Here is a 21,782-nt window from a genome sequence, read left to right as displayed (position 1 = left end):
GATAGGAATGGTTTGTTGGAGAGTATGAACAAAAGATTACCATGTGGAAATATATTCTAAGAGGACTTCCTTGCTGGGAATACATATATTACCATGTGGAAATATATTCTAAGAGGACTTCCTTGCTGGGAATAAACAACCCTCCCCAAAAATGAGGTGTTTTCATGGGATGGAGAATCTGGTGAGGAGAAGAGTTTTATAGTTTACATGTTAGTACATAGTAGACCAGAGAGCTAGTTATGGATGTAATGGTGAGAAGAGGTTTGGCTGACAGGTTACCATATTTTCTTTCTTGAAGTAAAGACTCATATAGATTGGCATTCACAAAGATGTTAACTGTACCAAAGGGGACATCTGTCATCATCTAGGGAAGTCTTCCTTATTAAATGTATGTGATCAATGCTTTGAACCAAAGGATAAGGCTACCTAAGGTAATTTGTTTGTGTAAGACGTAAGTTTTGTATTTATTTTCATGTTCAGTTCATAGGGTTCTTCTTTCATTACATACTGTAGTACATATAGCTATTGTTCATCCTGTTTCTTTGCATGGTACCTTATTCGCTGCAATTATTCCAATGTCTGTTTCACTGTAACACTACTTTTAAAAGTATTGATGTTTTGTTTCCCTATTTAGTATGTAGAAATTCCTTTTCAAAGCAAGTTTTACCTAATTCTTAGTATTGTACCATCAAAACTATTGAAGGAACAAATTTATGCAGTCAGATTTTCCAAGTTTTTTTTTAAGCTTGGTTCTTCAATCTCCAAAACCTTCCAGCCAAGAGAATAAATGAATGGGATTCACAGGACTTTTTGCTTGTTTTTATGGCCACATGAATAAAAGTCCATTATCAGACAAGACTGCTTTCATTGATGGAATGCAAGAATATTAGCCTTTAATGAGTTACATTTAGTTATTAAAAAAAATACAGATCTGTTAATAGAGGATATCCTAGTTTTAGAGGGCTGGAAGACTTTCAGGGGTGAAGATTGTGTTGTACCAAATGCTAATGAGATAATCATCTTCTCTTTCATGTCAATTTGAGCCCATAAGGCATCTTTGGATAATAGTTTTCATAGTTGTCACAAATTACACTTACAAATTGAAGAATTATACTGTACTGATCCACTTTTATATTAATGTTCTGGAAGCAAATTAAGAGCCATGTACTTCCCAGAAATTAGCAATTTAATTTTTAGAGTAGCTGACTTGGGTAGTAAAGGATGCTATAAAACATTTTCATTATTACGAAATTGCTAGATTATTAGGAAGGTTTCTTATAATTATTGTACTTGCTAAAAATAGCAAATTTTTCACTGTTGCTGGTGTGGGTGAAGAGGTTTACAGAAAGTATCCTTATTCAATTTAACATGGTTCTGAAAGATTTCTAAATGTTCACAAAAATCTGAAAATGGAGTAATGATTGTCTGCAGCTAATGAAAACACTCACTGTATTCACTGAGTTGAATGCGTATTCTTGGTAATCTTGATTTCATACTTTAATATATGTGTGTATTATACATATATTCACTGAACAGATATTTTATAGTTCAGTGAATAGAAATACTGAAGCAACTGACCCAAGTCTAATTTAAGACAGTAATTCATTTTAATGTGTTTGACTTCATACATACTTTATATATAATATCTTACTTTTAAATACCCATAACATAACCTCAGCCTTGTTTAACTTTGTGCAAAAGGTTATAGAAGTCTTGGAAACAATTACTTTAAAAGAAATGTTTTCAGATTTGGGCAGTCTAAGAGTTAATGTCAATCCATTGGTCAGAGTAAGCTGTTAATATTAATCAACATAATTAGTACAGTAATTAGCTTTTGAAAGCTGTAATTTATGAAATAGGATAGAACTTTTCATTAGATATTTCTTTGATGCTTAACAATTTAATCCTGTCAGTCAATCTAAATGGTCACCATGACAAAATTTGAGATTGTTAACAGTATGGTCTAAAAAAATTTATCTGTAGGCAATTTATGCATTTCCTACTGTTATTAGGGTCCCCAAAGCTCTTGATAGTGACAGCTTGAGTATTAAACTAGGGGACTGTTTGCAACCCTTTTCATAAAACTTGAAAACTGGCTATACTTCATAGCTTTGTTGTAGAGTTAAGGCCTAACATTCCTACAAATACTTCGGAGAAGTTTTAATTTAAAGAGCCCACCACTTTCACTAGTCCGTTATGCCATTCACTTCTAGAGTGCTAACTTATTTCCTTTTGTTTCTGAATTATATAATGTTCTCAATTTAAGAGGCAGGTTGGTCAACATTTAAGAAGGAAGTTTATTAGGATTCTCATTTTTTCAGTGACTCATGTCATTTTTATCTACTGCACTTTAATCTGTCTTGCAAGTGAGGAGATCGGATGGGATACAAAAAGGATCACTAATAAATCTTGAAAATTTTTGGAGTGGTTCGCTCAAGTGTGAACTATATATTGCTTAACAGGATGTTATTTCATGTGGTCAGTAGGAGTTTCTCGTACAGTAAAATGATAACATATCATCAGTATTGAGAAGTCATTTTATTGTTCTTCGGTTTAAGGTGATTTTTAACATGTTTTTGTAATTATGAGTTCACTTGTAGCATCATTGCCTTCTGCTCATGTGACCAAGGTGTTGGCAGTTCTAGTAACATCAAAGGTTATGTTGTTCTTCTGTGAGCTGCCTTTGGAGGCTACACAGATATAGAAGACATTCTTGTCTTGTTGGTGAATATGATAGAAGACCCAACCACTGGTTTTAAGATGGAGACCTTGTAAACAGAGTATGCAAATCCCAGAGTAACCGGTTTTGCTGTAAATGCTTCAGTTTTATTTGAAGCATGTCAGTATTAATGGTAGAATTGTTACATTCATTGGGAAAGGGAACATAATATTTTGATGGGCTGTAAAGAACATAATATTTTGAAGTGCTGCAAGTTACCATACTGAGCAAGAGAATGCTTGTGTTGTCACGTCACATTAGGGTTGTGGTAGCTCAGTTGGAATGTCAGCGACTTGCATTCTGTGAGCCTCTGAATAGTTCAAGCTTCACCAAGGCCATGAAAAATTTTAACTGGCAAGTGATGACCTTACTGTTCCTGTAAGCTAGAGATGGGGGTTGTTTGGTACCTGCGTAGGTCTACCTTCTGAGACGTCAACAGCTATTGTTTTGCTCATGCAGATCTCACTTGAGTGGAGAGAGAGCTTGGGTGCTGATCACTATTTATGTTTTGCCTTTAGGCACTGATCTGCCCCTTGCCCCTGCTGCTCCTTTGACCATTAAACCCTGTATGAAACTCTGATGGCAAACAAGTTTCAATATCAGATACCCTAAACCCAGTAAGTGTACACTGAATTGAGGTATTACTGTTTGTATGTATTTTTATAGGACCAAGCCTCTGATGCAGTGCAAACCAGCATCCAAGATTCTGATCTACCTCACATTGAGTCAAATCCACAGCCTTCATGCTCACTATTGTAACCATTGTGTGATTTGAACCAGTGAGAACAGTGGTCTTAACTTCATAACATACTAGAAGCATACATATACTTGACTCTTTTAATGATGAAGAGTAGTACGTAAATAACTTAGTCGTGTGGTGCAAAAATAAAATATTCTACACTAGTGGTTTCAAGTGATCGTACTCATTAAACCTAGGTTACTTTGTATAACAACTAACATATTTCGCAGCAGGTGAGAGTCAAACCTGCAGCATCTAGGGGATATATCCACTTTTTCAATCACTGCCACCAGAACTATTAGGAATACCAGTCTCAAAGTTTATACTATACCTAAGACTTGCATACTTCACGATAATGCTGTTGGATAGTTGAACCATCACAGCAGTTAATCCCACACTCAGCTAATATGTCTAGTGGTTATGTCCATTGACCTATGATTGTAAGTTTCAATATGTATCTGTTTTTACTCCACAATGAAAATCCTATACAGTATGGAAGTGTGTTGCCGAGAACAGTTTATAATTACAAAATGAATGGGTGTGTATGAGGTAGACAGTATGTTTATAGTTTCCTTTTCTCTCTTGTGCTACTGTGTACTGCCTAGTAGTCTTGAAATTCTTGCCACTTTGTAAAGTTTGAGGAATACCTAAGAATAGATTGTTAAGGATAACTTTGTAAATGTAAGTTCATTCATCCATGGCATTTTCATTACTGTAAGATACACAAGGTTTCATGTAATCCAGAAAAATTTGGTGTAATGGTTATTTCACCGTCAGGCATTCCACATCTGCCCTGTACTGGTTGCAAGGTAACCTGGATGTAGAATGGTGAATTTCAAGTAAGATTTTTCCATATCATTGTAAACTTTCTAAACTGTCAAATTAGAAAATCTCTAATTGAATGTTATGAAAAATTAACTAGAATTTGTTTACTCTATCAGGATATATGAAGCAGACTTTAAAAATTGTATTTAGGATTTTGTATAAGAAGTGTTACCTTTACTGTAGATTAGTATTTCTAAATCTTAGTTATAGATTAGTGCATGTGTTACATTACCAAGTACAGTAAATAGGAGTATTCCTGGTTTACGCTATCTTAGACGTTTAGTATTTTGTGCTAATCCTCGCAAACTTCACCCACCCTCACAGCCACCAGGTTCTTCCAAGTTTGTTTTTATGGAAAATATAATTTAAAGATTATCTACAATAGAGATGTCCCAATAAAAACCAGAAATTATTTATATAAACATATTTGTACCATATTCCATATATTGCAGTTTTTTCTGTTATGAAGTGTTAACACTATATGTACAGTATTGTATATAAGTGGCATATTTTCTCGAGTTTTAATTAGAGGCTTGCGTCAGGCTTTGTAGGCAGTGTGCTTTTCGCTGGTATTAGAATTGAGGGGTAATTTGTAGTTACTGTGTAGCCAGCTACTACTGTCTTGTCTGTCTCAGTATAAAATGCTAGTTAAGGTCTTACCTAGCAATACATTGGAAATACTTGTAAGCCTGAGGTCTCTGTAAATATAGGAAAATATGCCATTGTGTTCAAGTCTTGATGCATAATGTAGGAAGAAATTTCTATTTTTGTATATCTGTCTGACTTTATTAAAATGCTCATGTGTATAACTGCTCTGATTAATATCACATTGATGTACTACTTGTCTGTTTCTGTTATTATCCTTTTTACAGCAAAATGTGTCTGTGTGAAGTATGAGGGGACCTTTCTTGGAATGGTGGTGGATCCTTTTGTGTGCTGTCAAGGTGGAGAGTGCTGTATCGTATCTGACTGGAAAACATCCTCATTAATACTCGCTTTTGCAGTTGCTTTCAGTATCTTTGGAGTCTTGTTCAGGATGACTTGGCAATTTACTACAGAAGGAATGATTCAATGTTTCCCCATCTACAGCAGTCTGCTGATGTATTAAATTCTGTGAAACTGGGAATACAAGGTATGTAAATGCCAGTTGCTAAACACCACTAATAAAAGCACAGCTGGAATTTGAAGGTTCTCAGATAACTGATAAAGAAGGACCAGTCGGTAGAAATATGATTATTTGCATTTTTTCCTTCTTTGGAATTATCCACTTTCATGGTTTGTAAGTTTGAAGGGAATTCAAGATCATATTTCTATACAATGTTATAAGAAACCGGATACTGAATTTCCCCCAAGACTTCATTGTTTGTAAGCCTTGAAGGGAATCAGAAGGCATATTTCTCATAATAAAAAAATATGATCCTGTATTTCCTTCAAGACTTACATATGTAAATGCACGATGCCCCGTCCAAGAAAAGTAATCTCTAAAGGTACTGTCTCAAGTAAGAAAAGTTAAGAAGCCTTTTAAATTTAATATCGAGGACAAAGCTCTCATTTTATCCCAAGATAAGTTAGCCAAAGGACGTCCTGCTTTCCTTTAGTGTCACAGTAGCTGTTTTATTGGCAGCCGCGTTACAAACTTAACATTCAGTAGCCTTAATTTTTCTCTTTGCTTGTTTGAATACAGTACACTTAGTATTTTTTGTGCTGTCAGGAATTTCAGACAATGTTGACTTTCTAAAAGATACAGATTGTTTTCATTACCCATGAACCACCACCATTTTGAGGAGGCTCTGTTTGATTTCCCATGCTAGACGGATTACTTGAGTAGAAGAATATTGTACGTTCATTTATATTCCCAGTGACAAATCAGTTTGTTATACAGTGTCATACTGTTTTTGAACTTGAAGAATAAAAGACTTTGTCATCTAAGAGTGCCTTCACATTGTGAAGGTTAATACAGTAGCTGTGTATTGCTAAAGAGCAGTTAATTTTTTATCAAGTGGTTTAATTAGACAGTATGGTTAAGTTCTTGAATGGCCACAGTTGATGTGCAAGACTCATAAAATTATAAGAAACTTGAAACACTGTCTGTATAGTCTGCGGTTTACGATGGTGATTCCATTCCTATGCCGTGTCATAATCCAAAAAATCGTTGAAAATCTTAAGAAAACCTTACTTTTAATATTTTGAGTATCTTGAAAACGACGTAACCTGCATTTTTATCGAGTTTTTCATAAAAAAATCTCCAAATTTTGACCATTCTGCCATTTTGGAGCCATATTTCTTCTGTCAGATCGGTGTCGTAACCCCGGAACATAAGTCGTAAACTGGGAAATAATTTTTGATGAATATATTGGAAGAGCATCGTAAGCTCAGAACGTCATAAGCCGAGGCCATCATAACCCGGGAACTGCCTATTAGGAAATGGAAATGAAAAACAGAAATCCAGTTTATCTTTACTAAACATAAACACTACATCTGAATATAAATCTACCATATATCACAAATCTTATTACTAATAATATAAGAATATATTTCATATTTATATAGTATACCAGATCCTATGAACAACAAAATTCAACCTCTAGAGTACACTCCATCATAAACTGTATATAAATCTCTTGTCTAGGGACAATCCTTCTGACTCGGCCATCCTAGTCTGTTACGATACATCACTTACAATGATTTTTTTTACTGAGGATATGTATGAATAAGGGAAACAATTGTAGTGGACATTAATAATACCTGTGAGGACTTCCTCCCTTCAAACAGAAAATGAACAGACAGGAAGATACGATGTCTTGTGCAAAAGACAATATCTTTAATTTCACAGGAAAAACAATGTCCTTTAAACACTGACATGGAAGACAACAGAAAAACACTTATACACTGCTACGGACACACACTGGTGAATGAGCCATCAATCATGGGGTACAGTGTAAGAGGTCATCAGCGTCACACATCAAAATGTCATCAGCAAACTTCAGATCTGAAATGAGGTGCTACTAACCCTGACTACTGTCTGGTACAATTATACTGTGAACCACACATGACAAAGGACACAAATTCAAGTATGAGGAATAAAAGGATTCTCAAGTTTCATGGTTTGTCATGGACACATTAATTAGTTTTACAGAGTTACAACAACTTGGTGGTCTGGTTAACTATTCATCAACAATATAAGTTGCCTTCAGATCTGCATTCCTTAAAAATACTTGAGCTAGAAAACTATCTTGATAAGCTGATGTAACAATGTCAGCACTGGAAGAGGCATGGGAAAAAAAAATTTCCATAATACTAATAACAGTGCATCAGTGATACTGACCTTACACAGCCGTCAAGTGCTGAAAAACATTTAAGCTTTCCAAAAATCACCAGTAAACCACTGGAGAATGTTTTAGGCTTTCCAAAAATTCTAAGCTGCAAAACTACAGTCAAGTAGGCAGTGAAAGTCTGCTTGTATCTGTTCCAGTTATGTAAAGACCCAAAAGACTACAAGTATAAGTTTTGTCACGGGGGACTCACAAAAAGCATTATCCATTAACCTACGTACTGTCATTGACAAGTACTAATTCTTGTATCGTGTGCAGGAAGGAGTGAAAATGACATATAAGTAAAGGTAATCACAGAACAAGGAATGTCAAACTGATATCTGCTACAGAAGAGACTCCACAGTGCAAGAAGTTGACCTAACAGAAGAGATATAATACAAAAGGCATAAAAAAACAGCAAAGATCCAACTTGCGCTGAAGTCATTAATGATCATAATGAGCAAACTTGTAATACTGATCAATGATATATAATATATTAATATTATGATAATTATAGTACAGCATATAATTTACCCATACCAATAACATGATGTTCAACTGTGGTATGTGCAAAAATAGATGTCACTAAGTAATTAGAATACAGATTACCATTAAAGATGACAGAAGAATTTTCTTAAAAATAACCTGCCTTACAAAAAACTTTGCTCTAAAGAACATGTTTACGTAAATCTTGTACAAATTTTTTAAGCATATTGCAGTGTTCAAGTTCAAAACATGTTTTCATTAAAAAGACAAAAATGAAGCATGGACAACTATGATAACAGAGCACTGTCCGGTATTTGAGAACCACTTGAGAGGCTAATGTATTTTCCCAAGTTCTGACCAAAAGGAATCTACTGCTGTGACCTACCTGACCTCACTCCCTAGCTGTATATAAAAATTTGAAAGACTGCACAAGGATTATCATCTTCACATATGTGAATGACTTGCCAAAGAATAAAAATTATTCCATGTGAACCACATTTTGTCTAAAGTAAATCTTTAGGTCAAAAGAATGTCTCTCTCATAGTTCTCAATTCACTACACTGTGTACGACCTAATGGTGGCATCAGCAAAGTTCAAAAGAAAGTGTTCAAAGAGGTTTCGGTGAAAATCAAAATCAGGGAATATAAATGGAAGACCTAACAAAACAGTATTAAACATTACACCAAGCAATCTCTTATGAAATAATATTACGACTCCTCACTATGTAGCTTCTACAAATGCCAGATTACATGACAAGTAAGCACAACAAATTTTAAATTCTATTATGTCCTTAGCCATAATTAAAAACTATTTAGCACCAGAGTAGAACACCAAAGAATGGAGAATTTAAATTAAGTCAAACTGAAACTAGTAATATTAGTATATTAAAAACTACATTTACTGTACTGCACTGAACTGAGACTGCAAAATAACCAGAATCAGCATATCATCTCAACATACGAAAGAAAATATGCAAAATTTCAATACTTTTCTTGTTGAAAATACAGTATTTTTGTATATTCAAAATAAAAAACCCTAGAAGTTTGATGAAAAATACACTAAATCTGTAATAAAATAACCTAACACTTAGTGAGTTAATGAAGAAATTTTTGAAGTAACAATCATTAAAAATTAATAACAACAACATTAAGGCACAATATGATGACTGAGGCACAATTAACATGCTGCTCAACACAGCATCGGTTCTGAACGATCATTTCAAAGGAAGGACTTGGGAAGTACACATAGGAAGTACCTATTCTACAAAATGAAAATGAGCTCTTTAACCTCACATACACACACAAAACAGTACCCTTCAATGTAATCCAAGTTTATTCACATGACTGCTTAAAGATGACAGACTGCAAACCATATAAAAAGGATATATGATGAAGGATCTAAACTACAGAAACTAATACCATTTCATGCCTTAAAATTTTCTGTACTCAATCACCGAGATACTGTATCTACTGCAAGACATGAACTCAACCCATTACATACATTAGAATTAGTAACTATGGGGTATATTTGTAACGCAAAGTTGTGCTAGTCAATGAACATTCACCGTACTGTAATATTCTCAATATGCTGACAATTGCTGTTTCCTGAATAAATGCTATGACATATTTGAGACTGTGACATGTAGTATCACAACAGACATAAGCCTCTAAAGGTAAATAAAGCAGATTCTTTCGCAAGTGTTAAGATCCCAGCAAAACTTTGTACGTAGTATGGCTGAATATGGCAACAACTTAAAATTCTCATATCTTCAGGATCATTATTTCTTAGTACATTTTCAGTATCATCAGAGTCAATAATTGTTTAACACAACATACATCCAAACACAGCCAGGTATGACATGTTGGTATTAATTTTGCAATGCTACGCTGTAAACACCCAATATAAACATCCTTGGATAATCCACAAACGGATAGTACCTGCTAATTCAACTACAAATTGTTGTGAAATTTTAACTTCCAGTATGACTGCAATATTTATAATTGTGAATCTAACCAAAAATAAGTTGTACATTTTCTTATCAACTTCAGTAAAGGAAAAAGTTAAGAGACCATTTTCCATAAAACAAAATACCAGCACGAGAGAGAGAGAGAGAGAGAGAGAGAGAGAGAGAGAGAGAGAGAGAGAGAGAGAGAGAGAGAGAGAGAGAGAGAGAGAGAGAGAGAGAGAGAGAGAGAGAGAGAGAGAGAGAGAGAGACTTTTATTTTTATTTGATGACAATGAAACAATCAGCCCCTTCTATCATAATTCCTGGTGGTTTAACTGCTTCAAACTCATCTTGTTTGCAAAACCTAATCTTCAAAACTGAAAAAAAATCAGAATTCCAATTCTAATGTACTGCAGTAAAATTTTCATGTCAGTTACTTAAGCTTTATATCAGCCTTATCTTTCCCACTTGGAAAAATAAGGCCCCATTTAATAACTGTTAGACCCACAGGTTCCCTTCAACACCAGCTGCCCTGTTCCATTTTTAATGTTTGTTGGCTTCCCTCTGGTCTCTTCATACCAAGCTAGCTTCTTTGCTTTAGTTCATCATTCACTTTTCACCAAAACCATGAATGTCCAGAAATATGATGCAGTGGTCAAGTTAATAAGAGGGTAAATTTCATTTGTAACAGACTTGAAACAATGAATGAGAGAGGAGACACAAATATTTTAAATTGTCCTCCAGGCATTGGACATGTGTTGCAGGATCACCATTCTAATAAGCTTATCCAGTTCCAAGTTGATAGCCAAAGGCATTCAAGGCTGGCAGTAAATGACAGCGGATGGCATGGAGGTGAAGCAGATTTCATGGATGATTAATTCATTATCAAAAGCATGAGCAGGAGAAGAGGCAGACAAGAACATCAGTAATAAAGAAGAAGAAAAAGACAAGGAACTCTAGGACACAACCAGAGTGAAGATTTTGAGCATATGGAAATGAATACATATGACTTACCAGTGGATTTAGTTTTAAAATACTACAGATGACACCTATGGAAAATTATTCACATTTGTAGTAGAATTCTTAATAAGCTGCTGACATTAGCTACAAATACGGTAGTTTATTTATTGACAATGTGTACTTGTAATTACATCCCGAACATTTTTAAAACCTTACAGAACAAGGAAGTGTCTTTCAATATCAATTTCATCCATAATATCTTTGCCCTGCAACATTTGCTTCATAGGTTATGAAATATTTCAAGCTAGCTCTATTAGAATGAACTTATTTTGTAACAAATATAATGCTTTGCGGATGAACAGTACAAATTGGACATAGAGCAGAGCAGTTCGTAAAAGATTGAGTTGGTAATACTATATCATAAAATGGTATGGGAGCTTTAAGCCACAGTTCTTGTCATTTTGGTCCCTTGCTGAAGTCTGGTATCCACAGCTATAAGAGAGATGATAAACAAAAAATCTGCCATGAATAATTTAATATCTTCATCACTTCTTAATCTAAAAGGAAAAAGAATTTTTTGTACATTGTAGTATCACCAAGAAAATCTCCACTTAAAATTCATATGAAACATGATAAAAAAAAATGTGCTTGCAAACTTACTAATGTCATACCTTTAGTCTCAGCTCACTCCCCAGTGCCAATAACAGCCCTAGATTCTTGCATCATGAACACAGCCTTTTCTAAAGCTGTAAGGAAGGAGTATGCAGACACAGTAGCGTCTGGGGGAGCAGCCAGACCTATTTCATCTTCCTCTTCTCCTGGCAAGCAATACTGCACAATTAATCCTGTCACAGTTAAATTACCTGGAGGATCCTGCGAAAGGAATATTCAAATAAGAGTGGGTTTAACTGACCTAGGAAAGTTGGGAGATGAAGGAAATAACATCGACAGTAGATTCATTATCAAAAGCATGAACGGGAGAGATAGACATAAAGGTCTGTGATAAAAAGGATAAAATGAGCAGATTTCAGAACAGAACTTTGGGACACTACTAATGAATATGAGCACATGGAAACGTACACAAAACAGACAGGATTACCACACATGGCAGATTGGATGACTTATTCCTAAAATATTACAAATGACAACAAAGGAAAATGATTATGCATCCCAGTAACCATGACATCCCTTTTTCATTGTAATATGATTAAATGCAATAATGTTCGTATCATACAGCTTACTCCATTAGTGTGCTTACTAAGAAAGCTGAAGCAATTCACTTTTGTATTTGCTTATGATTTATGAACTGAGAAGGGAGAGGAATGGAGTTTGTATTATGAAGGATGTTGGATGTTTCAAATAACACGCATGTCAGCATCAATGATAAACTCTCTTTTCAAATGAAATGCATAACATACAGGGTTATGCAGTTATGAATACACCAAAGGGTTGTAATTATGGATCTTTCTTGTAAAGCTCTATAAACTTGCACACAGTGCGAGAATGTGCATTACAACACACCCAGTGATCTGACTACCTGCTCTCTTCCCACGACATGAAGGCCAGTAACACGATGCATTGGTATGGCAAGAGGAGTTGATCCATCCTCAACTGGTCCTGCAATTATTAAGTGCCGGTGATCTGGGGAGAGACGGCAATGCACAAGTGTTGTCTCTTCAGTGTCGGATGGAAGCGCCTGAGTTAAAATGGCCCCTGAGAAAATAACATATTACTGTAATAGACAAAAATGAAGGATGCCTTATGTGCAAACTGTAAATTCTAATTTGGCTAAACAATACAGCCCCATTATATAATCTCTATTTCTGAAAAACTAAAGAATAAAGACCCATTGTATATTCTCTATTTCAGACAAATTAAACAATACACCCCATTATGTAACATTTATTTCTGAAAAATAAAGCACTGAATATACAGCACCTGGCAATTTTGACAAAATAAAAAATTATATCTACTTCACTACTATGAAAAAATAAGATATACATGCCAAAGGAGACATCTGCTTCACTATTAGATGAAAAGTAGGAGTTACTGTACTGCACATCTTAATTCATACAATAGAAAGTTAAAAGATAAATACAGCCTTCAGATGATAAGCTATTCAGTAAGGACTGTTGAAAGAGAGAGTAAATGAATACCATACAATACAGGATTAAGTATGTAATTCAATACAGTTTTATACTAACCTGTAATTAGAACTTTCAAGTCTTTATTATAAAAGAGATTTTCCTTGGTAGTTGTCTCAGCACAAGGACCACATACACGTACAGGATCAAGGAAGCACATTCGTGGCAACGATAATCGAGTCTCGCAACAAGAAGCACAACATACTCTACCACATCTGCGACAATGATGCTGGTAAAAAGAAGAGTTCTGTGAGTTACCTTAAGACAAAGTATGTTACTTCCTTTGAAAGAATATCAGAAATCTTCAGTAACAATTTCTTAAGAGCAATTTTTTCCTCAAAGCTATGATATTCAATTGGAATTGGCTTAAACATAGTATGCAAAAAAATTGTCTTTACTTTTGAATGTAAAGTGAATCTTGCTAGCTTTTCAAAATATGTAAATTCCTGTAAGAATTATTTCACAAACTCCTATAAAACAATTTCCTTCCCCCAATTCAGAACTGACTAATGAATAAATCTGAATGTATCTATAAATATTACAGGAAATTAACCACAGCCAATGATTTTAAGAGTGGCATATATAAATACTATCTGAAAGAATGGAGTTCTTGACACCACAAATTCTTGAATCTTACCCTTCTCTTTAAAAAATCAAACTTCTCCTTACAGTCCATGCATGTTGGGCTCTGAAAAGGGAAAAGTTAAGCATGAAATTAACAGACTTCAAATTTAACCTACCCTGATTAAAGAAAACTGAAAACCCACTACCCTTATATTAGTTGGAAAGACAATCATATTATGGAAATGGAATTTTCAATATCACTGGCAAAGAAACACACCTCCTTCCATAACTAGGGAGTACACACACAGTACTGTAAGCACTGTATTCCAAAATTAATGGAGCCTGAATAAATGCCACATAAAGACTAGGTTTTGAAAGGTGCGTGTGTGTGTGTTTGTGGAGGGGGAGGGGAGGTGGCACCTTAGCCACTTCTGATAAAACATGTCCAGTATGCTAAGTAAACGTACCCGAAGTTTGAGAGCTTGAAAGTTATAGGTTCTCATTACAATATTCTTCAAAGCTAAGTCTACTTTGATGGGGGTATAATTTTATTCTCTTAAGTTACTGGTGGAAACATTATATTCTTAATCCATGAGGAAGGATGAAAAATTTACCATTCTGTCATGAGCATTCATTGTCCTGTGTGTATTAGGCCATGTTAGTATCAATAAATATGGACTAATGTTTAATACACTTAATGTCTAGGAAATGGAAAATAATCTTGCAATACATCATTATGGAAATGATACTCAACAAATAAGGAAGGCATTTGATAAGTGGCAATTTTGCAATTCAACAGCCACATCTTAACTGGCTAATAAGATGTTAGGAAGTCATGCATGTCATCATTACCTAGGTGCAGTATAAATCAGCAAACTAACAAGTGAAAAATGTGCATAAGAAATGACCCACAGATTAAATGAGACTACTAATAAACCTGAACTGAAGCTTGGAAATGATTTGGACTTGAAGCAACATTAGCTAATTAGTGTCCCCCTGAGGGCTACAATCAGTGATCCACTGGGCTTATACCCCATATTTCTCCAGGAGAAATAACCCTAGTGTCATTATTTGTCCATATGCTTTCCTTAGGAAAATTAAAACTTTACAGTAAACAACAACTCAGTATCCTAAATCAGGAAAGGTTAGGTTATGCTAGGGTGCATCCTATCACCGGCCTGCAACTAGACTACTAGTGCCATATTTTCCTACGCCACTGTCAATGTTTCAAAGGTGTTGCATTCTGAAGTACTTGGATATTGAGAGGTGACTGGTGTCTGCAGCAATATTCAAGAGCACTCAGTTTTCACAAACCAATATACATATTTAGTTTAAAAATGGCTGTCTTAGACTTATGTGTAAGCATTGCTAATGGTGAGGGAACTGACATTATTAATTTTATATAAGCAAAATCAGGACTAAAACAACTTTTTATTTTATCCATCTGAAACTGCCATGTTCCCTTCCACTGATAAATGCCTCTCCAGAGAGAAAGGATCACAGGGACTGAGGAAGGGAGCTCCCAACCTAAAGGTAAAGAATATACTAAGGAACTTGCTGTCTGCAATGCAAATAGGAATACGAGGGGTGTTACCCATGCCAGTTAGCAACTGGTGTGCAAGGTCTGGTTGAGACATTTTTGTGTTTCACTTTTTCCATTAATGGCACTGCATTGTCTCCAACTGCATTTAGGCTGGGCTAGTTAGAAACAGCAGTAGGGAAATACAAAGGGTAAAATTTTACTTTAAACCATTATTGCATTTTGTACGGTACTTGAAAATAAGCTATCATTTTCCAATGTTTTTAATGTTTCTGACATTTGTTTCTTTCACTCTAAAGTTGCATATAATACCAGCACCAATCCCATGAGTGCCATGTCCAGTACCAGCCCAAATGGAATGCATGGTAAAAAATAAACAAAGGACCATAAGTGTCTCAGTAGGTCAAATGCAAGCAATGGACGGTACATATCTCTGTAGAGACTTCTGGTCACAGCATAAAAAGTCCAATATCAAATAATGGTTTAAAGTAACACAATACCTAAGAACTAACCTACGGAAGGTTATGGCCTACCTTAGGACAAAACACCCTTGCCTTCTGACCATTTAGCGTAGGAAAGTTATTTAACCTATATTTATAAATTATTATTTAATCTACTAAATGCATGAAACATTAATCGGGCGGGCGACGGGATTAACTACGCATATGAATGCCTCCTCCCCCTAACCCCCATTGAATACGAGGGGCACGTACCCCCCAACACAATGACGTTCACCTGGAGAAACTCTGCCCTACCACACCCATACAACGCCTCCCCACGAAATAAATCCAAACTCACCATCTTGTCTGGTACCCATTCTGGTTCCTGTAGCTCGAAAGGGCTCCGATCGGTTTCGTTTAAGGGTACAACCTTCAGGCCAGACTTGGAACGAACGAGTTTCTTCCCACTGCCCGTTGTTCCTGCCATGTTTGTTTACTTCTCTGGAAGAGAGACCTGGGTTAAAATAGATGTCGTATTTTATTGAGATTACTTCATTTTATTTTGAATGTTATTAGTATCATGTAACGCAACTTTATTTTTTATTGTATTTTTACCGCTTTATACTTCAAAAGCCATCCTGTGTTTTGGTAACTCAGATAGAAAAATATTTTAGGCCATCACAGTAAGGGGGCGTGTCATCAAGGGAAGTATAACCAATCTCTGTGGATTATTTCGTTTTCAGTGTCGTTCATGTGAAATTGTACGGATATTCGTAGTTCTCTGGGTGTCCCACAATCCAAAGTGCCTGTATTAACGGAAGCACGCATACTGGATTAGGTTTGTAAGGATAAAATTTAATTTTCAATATGTTCGCACTCTGCAAGAGCAAAATTATACATTGAGCAGAGACGGTTTCCTTTTGACGTCACAGTAATCACTTGCTCAAAACTGGAGGACGGTGAATATTAATGGAGCTTGAAGTTGGAAGTGATTGTATTTATTGAATTAGACGAGTGATAGAATGGATTGAATAGTCTTTCCTTAGCTTTTGAATGGATTGTGATTCCCCTTGATTCCTTTTCGGACTTTATTTAGTTTTACAGTAATCTGGTACTTTCCAGACACTGTGGTTCTGCGACTGTTTTACCAAAAATATGATTGATGCTGAAATACTGCGTTACATATAAAAGCAGAGAATAAATAAAATAGTTATACATTGCATCATACTTATGATACAAACGTGCTACAAAAACGTTTAACTTTCTGAAGGTCATTCCCATCACTGATAGGATAATTGGCTCAAGGATTCTCGTCATTTTTGCACTCCTCGATATATGGATGTTTGTTCTCTTTACTCACTGGCTCTTTTTGGACACCGACGCTCAACACTTTTGCTCACGGGTGTTATGGTTTCTTTCATTTTATTAAATACCGACTTATTTCAGTTCTCCCACACTTTTTCTTAATAAATCATAGCCCATTCAACAATTATTTGTGTGGCGTTCTTTAGTCCCAATTTCAGAGTTTACCCACTTAATTTCTTCTTCTTCTCGTTCACGTCTTATGAAATAATTCTGTTCCTTCTGCGTATTGTCTTCATTAAACACTTATTTGTTGTATAATGAAGACAAGTGATGTAGTGATATAGAATTTCGGTAGGTGAGCCAATGTTGCCACGTCAGTCGTATGAAAAGCGTATAAATCATGCTTTTTAGGATGTGAGGAAATTGAACAACATATTATTTTGTTTCTTTATGTCACCCACATACTGTTCAACGATATTTCACGTCCCAGTGCTCCCTCTTTTAACCACCTAATTTTATACGAATTTCGCACATTCTCTCCGCAACACCTAGTCCTGAAGCAATAACTTAATTGATCTCATCATAGCACAATAATTCTCCCGGCAGACGATGAAGTGGCGAAATCTGCTGACGGCGATCTTCTTACTTCTGGCGACTGACTCTGAAGCTCGCAATGTCCTGATGATTGTTGCTGATGATGCCGGGAGAGAAATGCAGGTAAGAGAGAGAAAAAAATATATTTTTTATGTGATTGTTATTACGCTTTTGTGATTGCAACCGTGTGTGTTTACTCAGCTAGAGTGAGGTTTTGTCGGCCTTATCGTGTTTGCGTTGAGTATGAGTCAGTCAGTATGTTTGTCTTAGTGCGTTTTTTGCTTGTATTTTTTTTTTTTACTTCACTTTTAACTTATTTCATAGTAAACTTGAATTTCAAGTCAATGGCCCCTGTGGGCTTGTTCCACATGAATAGGTTTCATCTTGTGAATAATAATAATAATAATAATAATTATTATTATTATTATTATTATTATTATTATTATTATTATTATTATTATATTATTTATTAATTCGCAGCATCGACATTGTAAATAGAGGCTAATTATGATTTCTGGGATTGTAGAAACGATTTTTTTTTTGGCTTTATAAAAATATCAGTTGTTTCGTAACCAACCAGTAAATCATCTTTAGGCTTAATTAACCCCTGATGACACAGCGTATTAAGGCTAATTATGATTGATGGGTCTGCAATCTGATGCATCATTAGACTGTAAAATTTCATTAACACGTGAAGTTATTTGGTTTTTCACTTAATTTAAGCTTTTTCAGCATTCAATTTATGTTTTGGACTTACGCACAGGAACAAATTAAGACCAATTAAGGATAATTATGACTGTCGGGTTTCCTATAGCAAATTTTGCTTCATTTTCGACAAACTGCAATTTTTTTTAGTTTGTCAACATTTCATTAACACATGAAGTTTTATTTTTTTTTTTTCATTTGAGCATTTACAGTGTATAATCTATATTCTGCTCATTCGTAAAGAAACAAGTGCCTTTGATAATTTCTCTCACATTAAATTTCACGTAGTTCTCACGTAAGTTTTATTTTTTTTTTAAATATTTTATATATCATTTATGTCTGGTCACTTGCAGATCGATTGTGCTAAATGTACTCTAAATCTAGTTTCTAGTTTCTCTCTCTCTCTCTCTCTCTCTCTCTCTCTCTCTCTCTCTCTCTCTCTCTCTCTCTCTCTCTCTCAACCAATGTGCGTCTTCAGAAAACAAATTACTCTGTATCCTCTCCATACGTCAACTCTCTCTCTCTCTCTCTCTCTCTCTCTCTCTCTCTCTCTCTCTCTCTCTCTCTCTCTCTCTCTCTCTCAATGCTTTTACGTAGAAACGCGAAAAAATGCCAATATGCCAGTCGGAACTGGAATATCCTAATCACCAGTTATCTTATAGTTAAAACCGAGAAACGGTGGTGCATTGTAGGCATTAATTAAGGTTCTTTGCAGTGTGTCTTAGGCCCCTAGCTGCAAGCCCTTTCGTTCCTGTTACTGTACCTCCTTTCATATTCTCTCTCCCATCTTACTTTCCAGCCTCTCCTAATAATTGATTCGTAGTGCAACTGCGAGATTTTCCTCCTGTTACACCTTTCAAACCTTTTACTCTCAGTTTCCATTTCAGCGCTGAATGACCTCAGATGTCCCAGTGATTGGCCTCTGGCCTAAATTCTATATTCAATTCAATTCAATTCAAACCAAATGTAATTCGGAGCTGATTACGGCACAAAACCAATTGATTTATTAATTGTTTACCTCGTGTTTAATTTAGAACATTAGAACGCGTTTGATCGAATCTTGTATGGAAACAAATTATTTAACATAAAATTACTGAATTTTGCTATCAGAGATGAAGAATCTTTTACTGCTTTTAATGCAGTATTAATCGGTGTGCCTCGAAGGCTCGGTTGGTAGAAGCAGCAACCTCAGACTTCATAGAAGTCTGTGGCGAGGGTTCAATCCCCGCAGCCGACCAGTCAGAGAAGGCGGACACTTTGCTATCCGTGTAGACACCCCGGGATTACGTATGTAATCACCGGATAGGTTTGCTGAAAGCAAATGGGTGTTACAGACTAATACACACATAAACAAAGCCACTCCAACATCTTCTAAAAACATAACAGGCACCTCACACGTCTCGAACTGTCGACCTACCCGCCCAGTTCTTCTCGCTGCTGGGAGAAAGGAAGCTGAGGATTTGGTAACATGTACACATTCGCTACCGGGGTCTAAGCGATGTCAGGCAGGGTAGCCGATCGAGGCTATGGCGTACCCCACCTCCAAATCAAAGTCCTTCAAAAGAAGGCATCGTGCTTACCCCATATAAAAATGGGAAAAAAAGCACGTTAAAAACGAAGAAAATGCAGTATTAATCGGCATCATAGCATTTTTCATAAGCAGTTTGTAATGACAGAATATTTTTCGTTCCTTTCTTTATTCATAAATATTTCCATACCTTTCTTGATTCATAAGTTCCAGTTTTTTTGTATTTATATGTTTGCCATCTTGTTGTCTACTGTCTATTTTAGTATGCTACTCCGTAGTTACTATACTGTTGTATACCTTGTGTATGTATATCTTTGTGGCTGTCTACGTGATAGCATGGTTTCATGTTTATATTCTATTTAGTATATGAAATGCAATTATTGCCTTGTAATGTTACAGTAAGTAGTAATTTCTCATCAAGTCTAAAGAGGCCAGTGTGGCATTGAATTTCAGTTCATTTTTAGGTTTTGCCTATATATTATATAAGAATATTTTTTGTGAAATTTAAATGATTTGAAACTAAAGATATAAAACACATTCATAGAAACTCATGTAGCATATTATCTCCCAAATTTCTTTTTGCCCAAGATCTTCTCTTTTTATTTGTCTAGGTATATGGCAACAGTGAATGTAAGATGCCCCATTTAGACAGCTTGGCAAAAAGGAGTCTGACCTTCACGTCCGCCTTCACAGCTGTCAGCAGCTGCTCTCCTTCTCGTTCGGCCATCCTCACAGGACTCCCAACCCACCAAAACGGCATGTTCGGCCTCTACCAAGGATACCACCACTTCAGCTCCTTCGACAAGGTCCGCAGCCTCCCAGGAATCCTATCCGGAAGGGGCGTCCGCACAGGGATCGTAGGAAAGAAACACGTCGGGCCCGAGTCCGTGTATCCCTTCGACTTCTCTCACACCGAGGACACCGAGTCGATCCTGCAAGTCGGGAGAAACATTACTCGAATTCGAGATCTAGTCCGCCAGTTCCTCCAGAGCAATGACACTCGGCCTTTCTTTCTCTACGTCGGTTTTCACGACCCCCACCGGTGTGGACACACCCACCCGGAGTTCGGCGCCTTCTGCGAGAAATTCGGGAACAGAGAGCCCGCTATGGGCGACATTCCAGACTGGACGCCCACAGTTTACGACCCCTCGACTCTAACGCTTCCCTATTTTGTTCAGAACACCACGACTGCTCGAGAGGACTTGGCTGCTCAGTATACCACATTGTCACGACTAGATCAGGGGATAGGCTTGGTACTGGGAGAGCTGGAGGCTTCGGGGCATGGGCAAGATACCCTGATCATCTACACCTCCGACAACGGCATTCCCTTCCCATCGGGACGAACTAATTTCTATGAACCAGGTGTGGTGGAGCCCTTGCTCGTCTCGTCTCCTGAACACCCGTCCTCTTGGGGAAGGAGTACCCCTGTTCTTGCGTCTCTTCTAGACCTCACACCGACTGTTTTGGATTGGTTGAGTGCCCCGTATCCTGATTACTATATCCTGAAGAAGAACGAACCGGTAGTGTTGACTGGGAAGTCTTTGTTACAGTACCTCAATGCTTCGACCAATGTCCCCCTAGAGAAGGGGAATTCTGTTAAGAAAAACCAAGTGCATTCACCAAAGGACGACAACGAAGCGGTCTTCTTCAGCCACGATCTGCACGAGATAACAATGTATTACCCGATGAGGTCCATCCGCACGCCGAAATACAAACTGATCCATAACATCGGGTATAAAATGCCCTTCCCCATAGACCAGGACTTCTACATATCTCCCGTCTTCCAGGACATCTTGAACCACACGAGGGACATGGTGCCCCTCCCCTGGTACAAAACTCTGCAAGAATATTACTACAGGGACCAGTGGGAGTTGTTTGACCTGAAGGTGGACCCTGAAGAACGTTTCAACGTAGCTGAAAAAGGCAGCTACAAGGATATCCTAAAGGACCTGCAGTTTCGTCTGTGGAAGTGGCAGA

The 21,782-nt window shown here is 36.5% G+C and overlaps 2 protein-coding genes across 6 annotated transcripts in view; one reads left to right on the top strand and one right to left on the bottom strand.

Moving 5' to 3' along the window:
- The first annotated feature begins 5,309 nt into the window (after window positions 1–5,309).
- Window positions 5,310–21,782, top strand: part of LOC136826719 (N-sulphoglucosamine sulphohydrolase-like) — a 17,459-nt gene continuing 986 nt past the window's right edge. The window contains exons 1-3 of one of the 4 annotated variants that reach the window (XM_067084118.1): window positions 5,310–5,415; window positions 17,585–17,695; window positions 20,417–21,782. The exon at window positions 20,417–21,782 is cut by the window's right edge and continues 986 nt beyond it. In XM_067084118.1, coding sequence (XP_066940219.1) covers window positions 17,588–17,695; window positions 20,417–21,782 — 1,474 coding nt within the window. In that variant the 5' untranslated portion in view covers window positions 5,310–5,415; window positions 17,585–17,587. Of the gene's footprint in view, window positions 5,416–16,345; window positions 16,516–16,609; window positions 16,633–17,584; window positions 17,696–20,416 lie in introns of those variants that run through there. The other 3 variants (XM_067084116.1, XM_067084117.1, XM_067084119.1) reach the window with 3 other exon arrangements.
- On the bottom strand, window positions 6,728–16,369 carry LOC136826721 (zinc finger FYVE domain-containing protein 21-like). 2 transcript variants are annotated; one of them, XM_067084122.1, is made up of 7 exons: window positions 16,289–16,369; window positions 16,032–16,174; window positions 13,767–13,817; window positions 13,190–13,358; window positions 12,523–12,698; window positions 11,657–11,858; window positions 6,728–11,477 (listed from the first exon to the last, which is right to left on the bottom strand). In XM_067084122.1, the coding sequence occupies exons 2-6, from the start codon at window positions 16,158–16,160 to the stop codon at window positions 11,670–11,672; spliced, it is 714 nt and encodes a 237-aa protein (XP_066940223.1). In that variant the 5' UTR covers window positions 16,161–16,174; window positions 16,289–16,369; the 3' UTR covers window positions 6,728–11,477; window positions 11,657–11,669. The 2 variants fall into 2 exon arrangements, with proteins under 2 accessions (XP_066940223.1, XP_066940224.1); XM_067084123.1 differs by having other exon boundaries at window positions 11,646–11,858; window positions 16,289–16,305.

This window comes from Macrobrachium rosenbergii, chromosome 41 (assembly GCF_040412425.1).
Source record: "Macrobrachium rosenbergii isolate ZJJX-2024 chromosome 41, ASM4041242v1, whole genome shotgun sequence".
Taxonomy (NCBI): domain Eukaryota; kingdom Metazoa; phylum Arthropoda; class Malacostraca; order Decapoda; family Palaemonidae; genus Macrobrachium; species Macrobrachium rosenbergii.
This window is presented reverse-complemented; position numbering and strand designations above follow the sequence as displayed.